This window comes from Alosa pseudoharengus, unplaced genomic scaffold (assembly GCF_046254945.1).
Source record: "Alosa pseudoharengus isolate Yale_2024_CS ecotype anadromous, Long Island Sound unplaced genomic scaffold, YU_APseudo_1.1 YU_APseudo_1.1_scf_10, whole genome shotgun sequence".
Taxonomy (NCBI): Eukaryota; Metazoa; Chordata; class Actinopteri; order Clupeiformes; family Clupeidae; genus Alosa; species Alosa pseudoharengus.
This window is the reverse complement of record NW_027468565.1, coordinates 28,373,521-28,388,329: the sequence shown is the minus strand read 5'-3', so window position 1 is coordinate 28,388,329 and position 14,809 is coordinate 28,373,521. Positions and strand designations below refer to the sequence as shown.

General features: G+C 47.6%; 1 protein-coding gene across 1 annotated transcript; it reads right to left on the bottom strand.

Annotated features, from left to right (window-relative positions):
* Positions 1 to 8,913: 8,913 nt before the first annotated feature.
* On the bottom strand, positions 8,914 to 11,094 carry LOC143138537 (uncharacterized). Its single transcript, XM_076298984.1, has one exon. It carries the CDS (start codon positions 11,092 to 11,094, stop codon positions 8,914 to 8,916), a length of 2,181 nt encoding a protein of 726 aa, XP_076155099.1.
* Positions 11,095 to 14,809: the final 3,715 nt, after the last annotated feature.

Below are 14,809 nucleotides of genomic sequence, written 5' to 3'. Positions count from 1 at the left end.
AGTTTTGTACTTTTTGTTTTATTTACTTTTTTTGTAATTTTACATTACATTTGTAATAGTCTCTGTAATCCAGTGAGCTAATCTATCCTTTGACAAAGCTGCCCCTTTACATCGATCACTGAAACACACAAACAATTGGTCAGTGGCCCGCCAAGCTCCCGTGGCTGCCACATATCGCGTAAGTGCTCTGACAGGGCAAAGGTCTGTGTTTTGCGTATTGTCAAAAGAGCACAAAGCAGGAATCGTAACGGGTCGGTTGACATAATCTGGACCTAAGACTTTTGGCAGGAATGCAGGATTTGGCCACAATGTTACTCGCGAGTACTCTGGCCCCCACTGCAGACACTGTGGGCTGACAGAGAGAGCATGCAACTCACTAACTCTTTTTGCGGAAGCAACTGCAAGCAGGAAAGCTGTTTTCATTGAGAGTCATTACGTCTGCCTCTTCCAAAGGTTCATAGGGGAAGACAAGTAAGATGTTCAACACAGTATTGAGGTCCCACTGAGGAACAAAACATTTACGAGGTGGGTTCAAACGCCTTGCACCTTTCAGGAAGGCCACTATCATCCTATGCGTTCCTACTGTAGACCCTTCAATTGAGCCCCTGTAGGCCGACATTTTTGCCACATAACCTCTCAGGGTGGACGCAGAGCGACCAGCCTCCAATAGACCCTGCAGAAAATTTAAGATGTCTGCAAATGAGCATGTTTGTGGTACAATGTTACGCTCAGCGCACCAAGTTGAAAAGTACCTCCATCTATTACTATACAGTAAGCGCGTAGACGGGGCATGGGCATTTAGAATAGCATCCCTGACCCCTTGTGAATAGTCCAGTACGTTGCATGACCTCCCAAGGGCCAGACCCAAAGCTTCAGTTTCCGCGGTTGATGATGCCACAGACGGCCATTCAACTGGGTCAACAAGACTGCCCTGACTGGTAGTGGGCTGGGCGGCCCCGTCAGGAGCACTTTGAGAACGTAAAACCAAGGGCTGTGGACACGATATAGTGCAACTAGAAGTACTGGCTGGTTGGTCATCCGTATTCGCTGGAGCATCTGCCAAAGCAACGGAAACGGTGGAAATGCATACAGCCTCAGATTTGGCCAATGTTGGGCTAATGCATCTTGTCCCAGGGACCCTGGTTCGTCCCGCAGTGAGAACCACTTCAGACAGTGAGTCGTGTCGCTGGTGGCAAACAGATCTACCTCTGCTTACCCATAGGTGTTCCAGATCATCTGAACAACCTCCTCGTTCAGACGCCACTCCCCTATGAGCGGCCCGCCCCGGGACAAGACATCGGCCACACAGTTCTTTTTCCCGGGCACATAAATCGCCCTCAGCGACAGCAGGTGTGCATCTGCCCACAGCCAGATCTGTCTGGTCAAGCGGTTCAGCATTGGGGACCTCGTCCCCCCTTGGTGATTTACATGGTAGACTGTCGATGTGTTGTCGGACCGAACAAGAACATGTTTGTGTTCCAACTGTTCTTTGAAGTGCTGCAGTGTAAGCCATACTGCATGTAGATCCAGATAATTGATGTGGTAGGCCTGAAGCCTGCCCCGCCATACACCGTGTATTCCCTGATGGTTCCAAACCCCGCCCCAGCCGTGCTGGCTGGTGTCTGTGGTGATGACCTCCCTCCTTGCTGGAGGTGGCCCCAGCGGAACCCCCCTGAGGAGAAAAGACCTCAGCGCCCACTGGTCTAGAGAGGCAGCCCCCTTGGGGGTGATGCTTAGTAGCACCCGTTTTTGTGTTTGAGCTGAGAGTCTCCTGGTCTTTAGCCAGTATTGGAAGGGGCGGAGATGTAGCCTCCCCAGTGTCACAACAGGCGTTGCGGCAGCCAACATGCCTGCAAGGCATAGTAGCACGCAGTACCGCACAGTCCGGCTTGACCTGACATGCGTCACCAGCCCCATTATATTGCGAACTCTTTCCTGAGTAAGGCAAGTACGTTCGGTGGTCGAATCCAACCGGATACCTATGAAGTCTATAGGCTGGGAGGGATCCAGTTTGCTCTTTTCGAAGTTCACCGTCAGACCAAGAGCTAAGACATGGCGGAGTAGCGTCCGAGCATTCATACTGACCTGATTTGGGGACCCAGCGCAAAGCAGCCAGTCGTCCAGGTAAGGGAGGATACAAATGCCTTGGCGGTGTAAGGGTGCCAGGGCCTCGCGTATGCATTTTGTGTATATCCGGGGGGCTAATGATAGCCGAAAGGTAGTACCTTGAACTGGAACGAACGACCTTCGAAGTGAAAACGAAGGAAAAGACGGTGCTGAGGGGCGATGGGTATATGGAAGTAAGATCAGATCTATCGTAATGAACCAGTCTCCTGGTTCCACTAAATGAAGAACATCTGACGTGCGCAGCATACGAAAGGGCAGCTGCTTGAGGTAAGTGTCGCCGCAGGTCTAATATCGGTCGAAGACAGCGTCTTTCTTGGGCACAATAAAGTAGGTGGAGAACATTCCCCGTTGTTCTTGGGGGTCTATTTCCTCAATAGCGTCCTTGTAGGAGACACTGTATCTCCGAGTATAATGCGGAGCGTGTTTCCGGACTTGACGCCCGTGTGGGGCGTATGCCAGAGTTCAGAGGGGGCCGGCGGCGAAACTGAAGATGATAGCCATTTGCAAGTGTGTCGAGGACCCATGGGTTCGTTGTTGTGGAGCCCCAGCACTCCAGTTGTTGAGGAGTGAAACACCCTGCCGCTGGCCGCGCACCCTCAGTCTCGGTAAGAGGGGGCGCACCCTCATGTCGGCGGTAAGAGGGGGCGCCACGAAACGTAGGTGGTGGCGGCGGTGGACGCTTGAAATCTACTCTCGGTTTCACATGCTGAGAGCGAGTTTCAGATGCAAGTTTGCGGCGGTTCAAAGCCTCCTGCGCAGCTGGGCCGAACACCTGGCCGGGGGCCAGAAGCAGCTGGCGCAACACATTCCTAGCTGCATCTGGAAGAGGGGACCGTGCTACCCAAATCTGCCTGCGGGCTTGAAGTAGCAGCCCCATTGATTTCCCACACTGCTTAGCCAGGGCTCCCACACCCTGAAGTGCTGTATCAACTAACTCAGAAGCTGCTGCATCTGAGGATGGCTGCAGTGTTGTCTGCAGAGCAAGCAAGACATGGGCCATGGTGTCAAGGACCCGTCCAATCATCGCCTGTGTATTATACGCTCTGCACACTAAGGCAGCCTACATTCAGGGCTAGGGCACCGTGGGTCAGCGCGAAGAGCCTCGTCAGGTGAGACGACCAAGGAGACCACTGCCGCTTCCACTGGAGGCATAGGGCTCAGGCCTGCAGAGACCGGTTCTGTCATGGACGCTAATAGTCTAGTGGGGTGATCCATACTGCTAGCGTTCGCATCCTTCAAAGCCTCAGCAAACATCTTTATAAAGTCCTCACAGTGTGGAACAAACAGGTCATTGCTGCGCGCGGAGAGGTGGCAGAGGCGGTTCGTCTGTATCATAGCCTGGGGAAGAGGATCCACATTGAGCTTCGCCAGAGCCATACGGATGGCTCCTGTTGAAGTGGAGCTGAGCGCCGAAGCCTCCGCTTCATCCTCTGACTCCCTGCCACTCCCTGTTGCAGAAGAGTCAAAAGCATGATCCTCTGGAAGCGAAAACTCATCTGTGGCAGCAAGAGAAACCACATCCACCTCCCTGTTCAGAGGAGAGGTAGGAGGGTCCGGCTGCGATGCAAGTAGAGAGGCATCGTCACTTTTCTGAGAATTGGGCTGCAGATATGGTGGCTGCATGTTCAGAAGTAAGTCCTTAATTTGTGTAACACTCTCAGTGAGTTTGTCGACCCTACACGTCAGAATGTCTGAGTGTTTGGTTTTTTTTTGTTCTCACGAGGGCATGTGACACCGCTGTGCGTTTACCTCCACGCTCATGGACAGATTGAGAGGAAAGGAGGCAGTATTAGAGTCTACTTGGAGTGTCATTTGTCTCTCTGTCATACTCATATATATACACACACACACACACATACTGTACTACCACATTCTTCTGCATCCATCTACTTCCAGCCCTTGACATTTAGCAGCCCCCCTCCTCACACTCACACAAGCTAAAACCCCTGAAAAAGCACTGTTTTGCAGAGCTTCTTTCTTGTGCTCCCTTTCTGCAGTTCAAGAGAGGGGAGCTTGGCAATGTGGTGCAGCCTTATCTTGAGAAACACAGACACAACCAATGACAACAGGTCAGAATGATGGTTGTCAATGCCAAACTGTGTCTCCTCAATGTGTTCCCCAAGCAGAAAAACATCCTCCGTTCCAATCTCCTCCCGGACGATGTGTGTAACTGTCGACACCTTGGGAGCCTGCATTGCTGAAGCTTGGCAGATCACCCTCTCTGCAGCTCTCAGCACCTTATAATAATAACAATAATAATAATAATAATTAAAAAATAATAATACATTATATTTATAATTATATAGCACTTTACACAGTGCTTAAAGACACTTTATAGAACAGAGGAAATAAGAACAAATCAACCTTAATATACAAACATAAAAAAAACAAGATAATAAAATCAAACCTTCACTGTGCCTTGTGATGGAATCACTAGGCCGCCGTTGTTTTTCAGGGCTAGAAGGTGGTAGCTCTTGTCAAATGAAGATGGTACAGCCTCACCGACCAAGCTTACACGGCACACATCACAGGACAGATTTCGTAGAACCTGCCGGACTACAAACCCTGCTATGTAGACCAGAGCATTTTCCACCAGACCACCAAACCGAGTGGGGAGATAACTGTGGTCACACACAAGGGCTGAAATGTTAGCGAATGGAGATGGGTGCTCTTCAGCAGTTTCAGCAGATGACATCTCCACAGCAGACAGGGACACACTGCTGTCTTGGGCAGCCACATTGCCTGTCTCACCAGGTAAGACACCACACCGAACCATCAGACGGCGGAAGATGGCCTGGAACTGGCGTGCCAATGGATTGTTATTCCAGCCGCCTTGTATGGAAAACAGGCACACAAACATACATTACTCAAGATAAAACAAAGACATACAAGATATAACAAAGATATTCATTAGGTATATTTTCAGAATGTATTGTAATTAAACACCAACCCTACCTGACGCTCTGATTGAATTAAATAGGAGCTCCAAGTGATCCTGGCTGAACTTGTACGTGAGCACATACCGCTGAACTTGGAGCAGTTCAGGAATCATCAGCGTCAATGTGTCAATATTGATGACAAATCCGATGACCGACAAGTACCTGCAAAATTTTTTAAAATAAAATAAAAAAAAAGGTTTATTACTCTGATCATGGCGAAACAAGACACCCAGGGGTTGCAGGGTTCCCACTCTAAGTCAAATGTAAACTGCTACATTAAAATTCCCTGATATTCCATGACTTTGCTCCAAAAATGATAGAAATTACCTATATGCTCCGCATATCCATCTGGGAACTTTTCATTGAAGAACTTTTGGGAAGGGGCGGAAATACTGGTTAGCTGATTGGATAAACCATTATCGACGGGCCAAATCAACCAATTAGATGAACAAAGTGTTCTAATGCCTTCGTTTAACATACAATTAAGTTAGGTAACGTAACTAACGTTAAGATGTTTTAACTTACCATTTGTATGTGACATGAACCTAATCAACGACAATTCCCATCAAGTTTTCACGGTAGGCCCTACACTTCTGAAGAAAGTATATTCCTCCATTATGAACTGGAATCGGCCGTGGAGGATGTCTGTGTCATTCATTCCTCCCAGCTGCATGGCTGAGACTCATAGCTTCACAGCTTACCCAGGAATACTTTCTAATTTGAATAAAACTTGCGCGATAGCTATGCTCATCTCATCTGTGGATGCCGTCATGTTGTTCGTTGTTTCACACCTCAACCCGCCTCAAAGCCAACGCTGATTGGACATTCGTTTGGTGAACTGCTCCAAATTCTCTTTAACGAAAAGTTGCCAGACTGATCTGCGAGTGAAACCCTGAAGTTCGCGAGATCAGGATGGTCTCACGAGGCTACACTTTGACACCACCGCCAGCACTGTGTGTGTGTGTGTGTGTGTGAGTGGCAGCAAACAAGTGAGATTTTAATATGTCCAGGAACATTATGATGTTTAAAGTAGAATTATTCACATCATTAGGCTGAGGTTGTGGGTGTGAGGTTGCCATTTCTTGGTAATCCTGAGGGGCCATGGACAGGCTTTCTTCAGCTCTTCTGGAGGTAGACGTAGCCTGCCCTTTTCCAACTAAAATGAAGAAGCATAATACATAACACAATATAAAGGGATAGGTATCTCAACCTGCCCTGTGATTGATAATAGAATATTTACATTTATTAATGCTAATAGCCTTATGATGATGCACCTACTCTTTAGAGGTGAACCGGGAAGCTGAAGACTGATGGAATAATACCATCTCGGAGTCGGACAATCTGACCCGTCCTATCAAAATCGTCCTGCTTAAATTTTTCACTGCAAAGCACTGATGAAGTAGCCTGGCGGGCCATCCTATATCATTGAAATGTATAGTCTGGAATCGAATCATTCACCTGCTTAATCCAAGGGGCGGGCAGAGAATTGTCTTTCAAACTGCCTAGGCATGCAATAGGCCAGCGCTACGACCGTATCCGGTCGGCAAAACGCCAAATACATCCTTCTTCGAAAGGAATGACTTAAGTGCATTGTGTTGCTCTACTTTCAAAGAAAAGCACAAGTCCAACTCCTCCAAAGTAGCCTGGTAAACCAGACCCTGGAATCTTTCAGATTAAGGGTCTGGCCACGAGTAATGAAAATGGCCCAATTCGAGGGGCGGCACCAAGCATGCATTTGAAACTCTCACTGCACGCAGTTGGATAACGCTACGACCAATCACAACAATTCACGGTGTGACGTATCCAGTTCTTGCAAAGGAACGATTTGAGGGCGATTTTCTGCTCCTCTTTTAGTTGAAAAGCAAAATCTAAATCCTTTATTGTAGCGGCCAAAGCCGTTTCAAACAACTGGTGTTCATCGGTAGCTATCTTGCAATGTTTTCTAGATGATTCCGGACGTCGCAGCACCGTCGTCATCAGTGCAGCTCGCCTTTGTCCCGCCTACACCGATTTGATTGGTCCCTCTCGCTCGAGAGGTAGAAGAAATTTGGATCATTGCTCGTGGCCAGAGTATCTTGCGGGCACAATTCAAATTGTGCTCTCGCGAGAACTCTGGATTTCCAGGGTACCTCCAAAGTTGACGCTAACGCCGATTCAAACAACCGCTCTTCGTTCGCCATAGCCACCTTCCTTGTTGTTCACCGTCGCAGGATGTCGTTATCCTGTTAAGCCCGCCTTAAGACTCTCTAACGAAATAGAGCGCTGTGATTGGAGAACATCCACGGTGTTAAGCCAATAGAAATTCCTATGGTTCGATACTAGACGTACAGGCTGAGCAAATTAATTTGCCGCCGCTAGAGTGCGTCTAGATTTCTAGGCTACTGATGAAGCACTTGCAGTGAATCGGGAGGTTACTTAACGTAACTGTGGTTCTCTGAGAATATGAGTGAGGTATCTCACTATGGGAAGCGCCCTCTGGCGTGACCAACCACGGAAGCACCTATTGCACCACGTCTGTCTATAGACAGACCAATTGCAGCCCAGAGGCGGAGCCCTTACGTCACCCCTTTATAACCGGCTGCGCAACCCTCTTCACTCATTCTCTGGCATGCTTTCTCCCGTGCAGTAATGCAAAACGGGCGTATTGGTGAGATACCTCACTCATATTCTCAGACAACCACAGTTAAGTAACCTCCCGTTCTCTGTCGAACATTCGTTCGGTATCTCACTATGGGAAGATATAGACAACTCCCGTATTGCATGCCTTCCGAAGCAAATACGTTTGATATGATGAGCTCTGAGGGTTCATTTTACTCGTCTGCGGTCCCCACACTAAGCACTGTATGCGCCAGAGTCGGTGCCGTTACATCCAGCCTATAATAACGAATAAATGTGTCGGGGTTTGTCCAGCAGCCCGCTGCACATACGTCTTGAACAGAAATTCCTCGGAAAAATGCCCAAGAAGTGCCCATGCCCCGAGTAGAATGTGCTCTAAGTTGCTCGGGAGGCTGAACGCCCCTGGCTTCATACGCCAACGTAATTGCGTTAACTAGCCAGTGAGAGACACGTTGCGTAGATATGGGTTTCCCTGTGTGGGGAGGCGCCCATGACACAAAAAGCTGGTCACTTTTCCTAATATTTCTCGTTCTGTCTACGTACATCTTTAGTGCACGGACAGGGCACAAGCAATGCAGCCTCTGCTCCTCTGACGAGGAGAAAGGAGGAGGGTGAAAGGATCGTAACTCTATGGCCTTGCCAACATATTTCGAAACGATTACCTTTGGAATGAAAGCGGGATTCAGTCTCAACGTTACCGCTGTCAGATCCTCGTTAAACTTCATACACATCGGGTGAATCGAAAGTGCATGCAGTTCGCTCACTCTCTTTGCTGAGACCAAAGCCAAAAGCAAAGTCGTCTTCAGCGTGAGGTGTTTCATATCAATGCTACCCAAAGGCTCGAAAGGGGCTTCTGACAGAGCTTTCAGGACCATGGGCAGGTCCCAAGATGGCATTGTAGGCTTCGGTGGCGGACGTAAACGCCGTACACCTTTCATGAACTGCTTAACCAGTGGATGGCAACCCACCGAGAGTTTGCCGAACCCCACATGACAAGCAGATATAGCGGCCAAATAAACTTTAATAGTCGTGAAGGCTTTTCCTTTGTCTAAAAGTCCTTGCAAAAAACACAACACATCAGTAACTGAGCACTGGAAAGGGATGGCCTCCCTGTCCACACACCAATTTTCAAACACACGCCATTTACGGTCGTAAAGTGTTCGCGTCGATGGGGCTCTGGCATTTTGAATAGTTGCAATGACCTCGGGAGGAAGACCGGCAGCATTCAGGTTTAACCGCTGACGGGCCAAACCCAGAGTGCCAGGCGATCTGGCCTGGGATGTAGAATTTGTCCCTGGGCCTGAGATAGTAAGTCTCTGCGGAGAGGAAGAGGCCAGGGTTCTCCGGCTAGCATCTGGCTGATCTCCGCTAACCACAACCTCCCGGGCCAATTTGGGGCTATTAACAGGAGAGATAGTCCGTGCTCTCTTACTCTGGCGAGTGCCGGAGAAATTAGGCTTAGTGGTGGGAATGCGTAGAGGAGCGCATTCGGCCACGGTTGTGTCAGTGCATCCACACCCAGCGGTGCATCTGCGTCTTTGAGAGAAAAGAACAGTGGGCATTGAGCGTTTTCGTGTGAGGCGAAGAGATCTACGGTAGCCTTGCCGTATCTCTCCCAGATCTGATTGACAACTTGGGGATGGAGTCTCCATTCTCCGTAAAGGGGATTTCCCCTTGAGAGAAGGTCTGCCCCAGTGTTCATGATTCCTGGAACGTGCGTTGCTCGTAGCGAGCTGATCCGGGTGCTGCTCCAAAGAATCAGTCTGCGCGCAAGCTTGTGAAGTTGAAGGGAGCGAGTCCCTCCCTGGCGATTGATATAAGCCACTACGGTTGTATTGTCCGTCCTGATTAGGACATGGCAACCGTGCAGGTATTGGAGAAAATGTTCCAGCGCTAGGAACACTGCCAACAGTTCGAGAAAATGTATGTGTTTGTCTCGAAGCCATGCTGGCCAGGTCCCGTTGGCAGATCTGCCCTCGTGGACTGCACCCCATCCCGTGAGGGATGCATCCGTCGTGACTACCTTTCTCTCGTACACAACTCCCAGGGGAGAGCCTGTTCTGAGTGTCTGTGGGTTTTTCCACCAGTTGAGCGCTGTGAGGCACACTGGTGATATTCTCACTATGCGTCTGAGATGTCTCCGGGGACATAATCGCAGGGACGCTACCCACCTTTGAAATTCCCTCATTCTCAGGAGGGCGAACGGGATCATGGCCGTTGATGAGGCCATCAGTCCCAGTAAACGGAGGCATGTTCTGAAGGAAACTGTTTTGTTCCTGCGGAACAGGGAGAGGCATTGGTGAAACGCTTTGATTCGCTCCTCGGACAGCGTCGCACGAAAAGAAAGAGAGTCGATCTGAACGCCCAGATATTCTATTGTCTGAGAGGGAGATAGATGACTCTTGGTGTGATTGATGTTGAAGCCCAAGCTCGATAGATGGCCTATGAGCGCTGCAGTGTGAAGCTGCGCCTGTTCGCGCGTTGCAGCGCAAAGGAGATAGTCGTCCAGGAAAGCAGATATTCTGAGACCCGACTGTCTGAGGGGAATCAGTGCTGCTTCTATAACTTTGGTAAATGTGCGGGGGGCTAGACTTAACCCGTAGGGGACTGAGAGGTATTCGTAAACCCTGCCCTGAAAAGCAAATCTCAGGTATTTTCTGTGCGGGCTGAACACACCAATATGCAGATATGCGTCGCGAAGATCGCATGGTAAAACTGCCAGCAGATGTTTGGCAGGAGGCAGGCGCGAGGGAAGCCTCTTGCCATCATAGAGATCCCTTTCCGCCCCAGGGGCTCCTGGGGAAGCTGGCCATTCCACTCCTAGCTTAGCCGCGGCCCGCTTACAAATTTCAACGAAGGCAAAATCCGTCGAAGTTTGCGGTTCGCCACCCTGAGAGCTAGCTGGGCGGGAGGTTTCAGTACGGAGAAAAGCACCCTCCTCTTCCTCCTCTTGGTCATCGCGGAGGATGTTGGAGATCATGTCTTCATCGTCCTCCTCATCTACGTCGGTTGCAGCTGCACCGGCGTCCTCCAGTAGGTGGTCCTCGATTGCCAGAGGTGGCTGCGCGCTAAGAGGTTCCATCTCCATAAACTCGCCCCAGTCTCGAATTGGAGGCTGTTGGGTGGTCTTTCCAACGTTTTCTCCCGCTTGGAAGTGGGCATTAAGAGGAGGGTCGCCCTTTGAGGTAGCTGCAACACGGAGGCGACGTTCCAGAATTTTCGTGGACATGCCGCGGCAGTGGTCGCAACTGTCTGGATCTACCAGTGATGCCTGGGCATGTTTAGTGCCCATGCACACGATGCACATAGCATGCGGATCCCTTCCTGAAATCATGGCTCCGCAGGCGGCGAGGCAAGGGCGTGATGAAACATCCTTAGCCTGTTCCGCCATTCCACTGGTGGAGGCAGCCATATCTACCGAGCACCGTAATGATTTTTCTCGGTTCAAAATTTTTTTTTTTTCGTTTTGCTCGCCTTAACGCGTTAGCAAGTCCAGCAACAAAGCTGACTAGTAGGTGCTAATGAAAGCGCTCAGCAAGTAGCAATCCTACGCCCAGGGACCGAACCTTGACGGCCTATCGATGGACAGTTCAGTAGGAAGGAGATGCTGAGGAAGATTGTGGTCTTCACGGGGAAGAAAGCGAGAATGAGTGAAGAGGGTTGCGCAGCCGGTTATAAAGGGGTGACGTAGGGGCTCCACCTCTGGGCTGCAATTGGTCTGTCTATAGACAGACGTGGTGCAATAGGTGCTTCCGTGGTTGGTCACGCCAGAGGGCGCTTCCCATAGTGAGATACCGAACGACAGAGTGTTCGACAGAGAACCTTCTCTCCTCAAAGCCACTTCCCACTTCTTCCTCAAATCGTTGTCCTTGAGAAACCTTAAAAATGAAAATCTAAGTCAGTGTTATGGAATATGACTTATCAAATCTCAGTTCATAGCCGGGTGATCAGTAAACATAGCACTGTTAGAATAGCATTCTTGCGTAAGTTGTAATCTAAGTCAGTGTTATGGAATATGACTTATCAAATCTCAGTTCATAGCCGGGTGATCAATAAACATAGCTTAGCATTGTTTCAGTAACGTTACAGTAACGTTAATACTAGTGCTGTCAGTTAAACGTGTTATTAACGGCGTTAACGTAAACCTATTTTAACGGCGTCAATTTTTTTATTGCGAGATTAACGTTATTTTTTGTTGTAACAAACTTGGCAGTTTTTTCACATGCTGTTGCAACAACTAGTAACGTTAGAACAACTACAACATACACTGGATCTAGCTAGACCGTGCTGCATGTAGCCTACACGCCCCCTTTTAGGGGAAAGGGAGCTGTTTGGATAATGGAAACCTATGCTGCATCAAAGTCGGGAGCGAAAAGGGCTTATACTTACTAAATCTTGAAACAAACGTGAATAAAAGGCACAAAATAAGGTTGGTGTAAGAGTTATCTGTGTGTTTATGGAATTAATGTGACCATTATACTCTTTACAGTTTATAGCCTACTAACAGGAGTGTCACGAATGTAGGCACAGTCAAACTGCCCGTGGCTGACTATAAGTTCGGCAAGCTTACATGTCATTTACGTTACATGTCATAACATCAACTAAACACTAAACAAGTCACACATTCATTCTATCACTTGTAATATGAACGTAGCCTTTTTCCTACAACTAGGTGAGATAATTGGCTATGCCTGTTATACTGAAGTTCCACAGTTGGCTAGCTAGCAAGCTAACCATTTTACATGGGATATGTTAAGTGTAGCTACGTTCTGAATGGGTTGTAATGTACAGTTTAGACATGAGTAAGTTACATACACATAATTCTTCATAACTGCCCTGTTAGTAAAATGATTGAATGGCCTGTAAATTAATAACTAGATGTAACATCAAGGTGTGATTAGGCTAGCTGTCTTCAGTGAAAATCAATGATATAATGTTAACTTGTTTTCCGCTAAAATGGGGCGTGATGCTTGCCTGGCTAGCGCCACCACTTCTCAATGAGACGTGGTCTGGAAACCAAACGTTAATTTTCTCGTATTTGAAAAAAATGCCCAGATCCGTTTATTGGGTGCCACGGATGTCTATCAAATGCGTCTGTGCATAGCTCATCATAGACCTCTCCAGAATAAGTCCCGCCTCCGTAACTTCCGTATCCATCCAACTTCCGGGCGTGGATTGTCTATGGGGAATAACATGGCGTTTCGAAATATCATACCGGTAAAACATCTGTAGGTTGCGAAGTTGAAAAAGCTGGTGGGCAGATTGGCCTACACACTTCTGCCATATAGTTTCCACTGGATTTTTTGATTGTCGGTGCCGTTTAAGTAGTATACTATAGACTATACTTGTTGTTAAATCTTACTCCAAAGTTTTACAACGAATGGTTGGAAAGTTGGAAAAGCTGTTGGAAAGCATCTTTTGCAGCGATTTTTGTGTGAGCATATCAGTGAACACCCCTGACCACTCGGTGAGTTTCACGTCTTTGTAAATGAAAGTTTAATGCGTTTTAGGAAGGATTGTTCCATTGCACCTATGCAGCGTTGTGGAGGTGGGGGGGGGGGGTGCTACCACAGAAACCGAAAATTCACAGGACAGCAGCATGTGTCCAAATTTCAATCTTAAATGTTCTATTTAATCATAAACTATCTGAAAACAGGGCTTTAAGTGTAAAATACTGAACTTGTCCTTTAAACACCACAAAACAACACAATTATACTTAATCTTCCGTAAATATATTAATTTGCATACTTTTGTACAAAATTGGAATAATACACTCATATCATGACAATTAAGCAAATTAGATTTGAACACCATTACAGTGCACTGCAGAGTGTTGCTGGTATAAATATCACATGGTTCCTAGTTATATGTCAGTGGCGATTGCTGCTCTTTGGAACAGGGGAAGCTCTGATAAAAATGGTAAATTATTAAATTAATATTATTAAGGTGCTATATTGTTCTTTGAGGGCAAAAAGTATCCCAAACAGTAGGCTATAGAGTTGGCATGGCAGACATGGCATAATATAGCCTACACCGTTATATAGCGCGCTACCTAATTTAGCCTAAATACACAACTGGAACAAAAGCAAGTCACAAACTCTGTAACTCCACATTACGGTTTTATTTACAGTATGCTATTTACAAAGACTAATTGAAACCGACTGTATTGCTCCCAAATTATGAGAATTTGAGCTGCAACTTGCCTTGTCTCTCGACTTCACCTGCTAACACTAACGTTAACGCATCCCTGCCTTGAACTTGAACCACTTCCTGTCAGATCGCAACATATGCTGTCAATCAAAAAGAGTCCAGCCTCTATGGCGGTTCCTCCAATCATCATACAGAAGCTCGGCGTCCGGGCCATCCCACTGTCCCATTCACTCCCAGAGACGCCGGGCTTCCCTGGAAATGACGATTTTGTGGCGTTTGTCCAATAAACATGTAGCTTTTCTGCACTGAGATCAGCCCACTCTGTAGTGCCATTGAAAGTCCAGTGAAGCCGAGCGTCTATTTTTTGCATGGTTTTTTTTATGGATCGCGTCGTCACAGCAATGTATTACGGGTGCAAAATCACGATAAATGACCGGCAAAACCTTATTGCTGAACAAACTAGCCATGAAGATTAACATGTTTTCAGCATGTTCTAGTTGGAATAGTAGTGATATTTTAGAGGAGGCTGAGCTTCCCCTGTAGTCTCAGAGCAATCGCCTCTGTTATATGTATCTGTAAGTCCATATTATCCCATGGCATGATACTGAATTGAGGTGCGTGGCAAGGCTGAGATGATACTGTATATAGTTGACATTCATGGGATTGATGGTGAGACAAACTTACTAGGCTTGCAAGTATAAGGCCATAGAGAAGTGCGCTGGTCAATTGGGGTAATATTTTATATAATATATTTTTTTTTAGATCTTGTGGATCCTCACATTGGAGTCCCGAGTTCATGTACAAGGTTTGGTTTCAATACGTGACAGTGTTCCTGAGATAATACCTAACTTCCTGTTTTGCGGCTACGCCGCCGATTTCGTTTGGCTGTGACAGGCAAAGACTTCCGAAAATCCAAAATCCTTTCTGTAACTTTTGTGAGGCTTGGTCCAAGAATCATGTACGTCAATTTTTGTGAA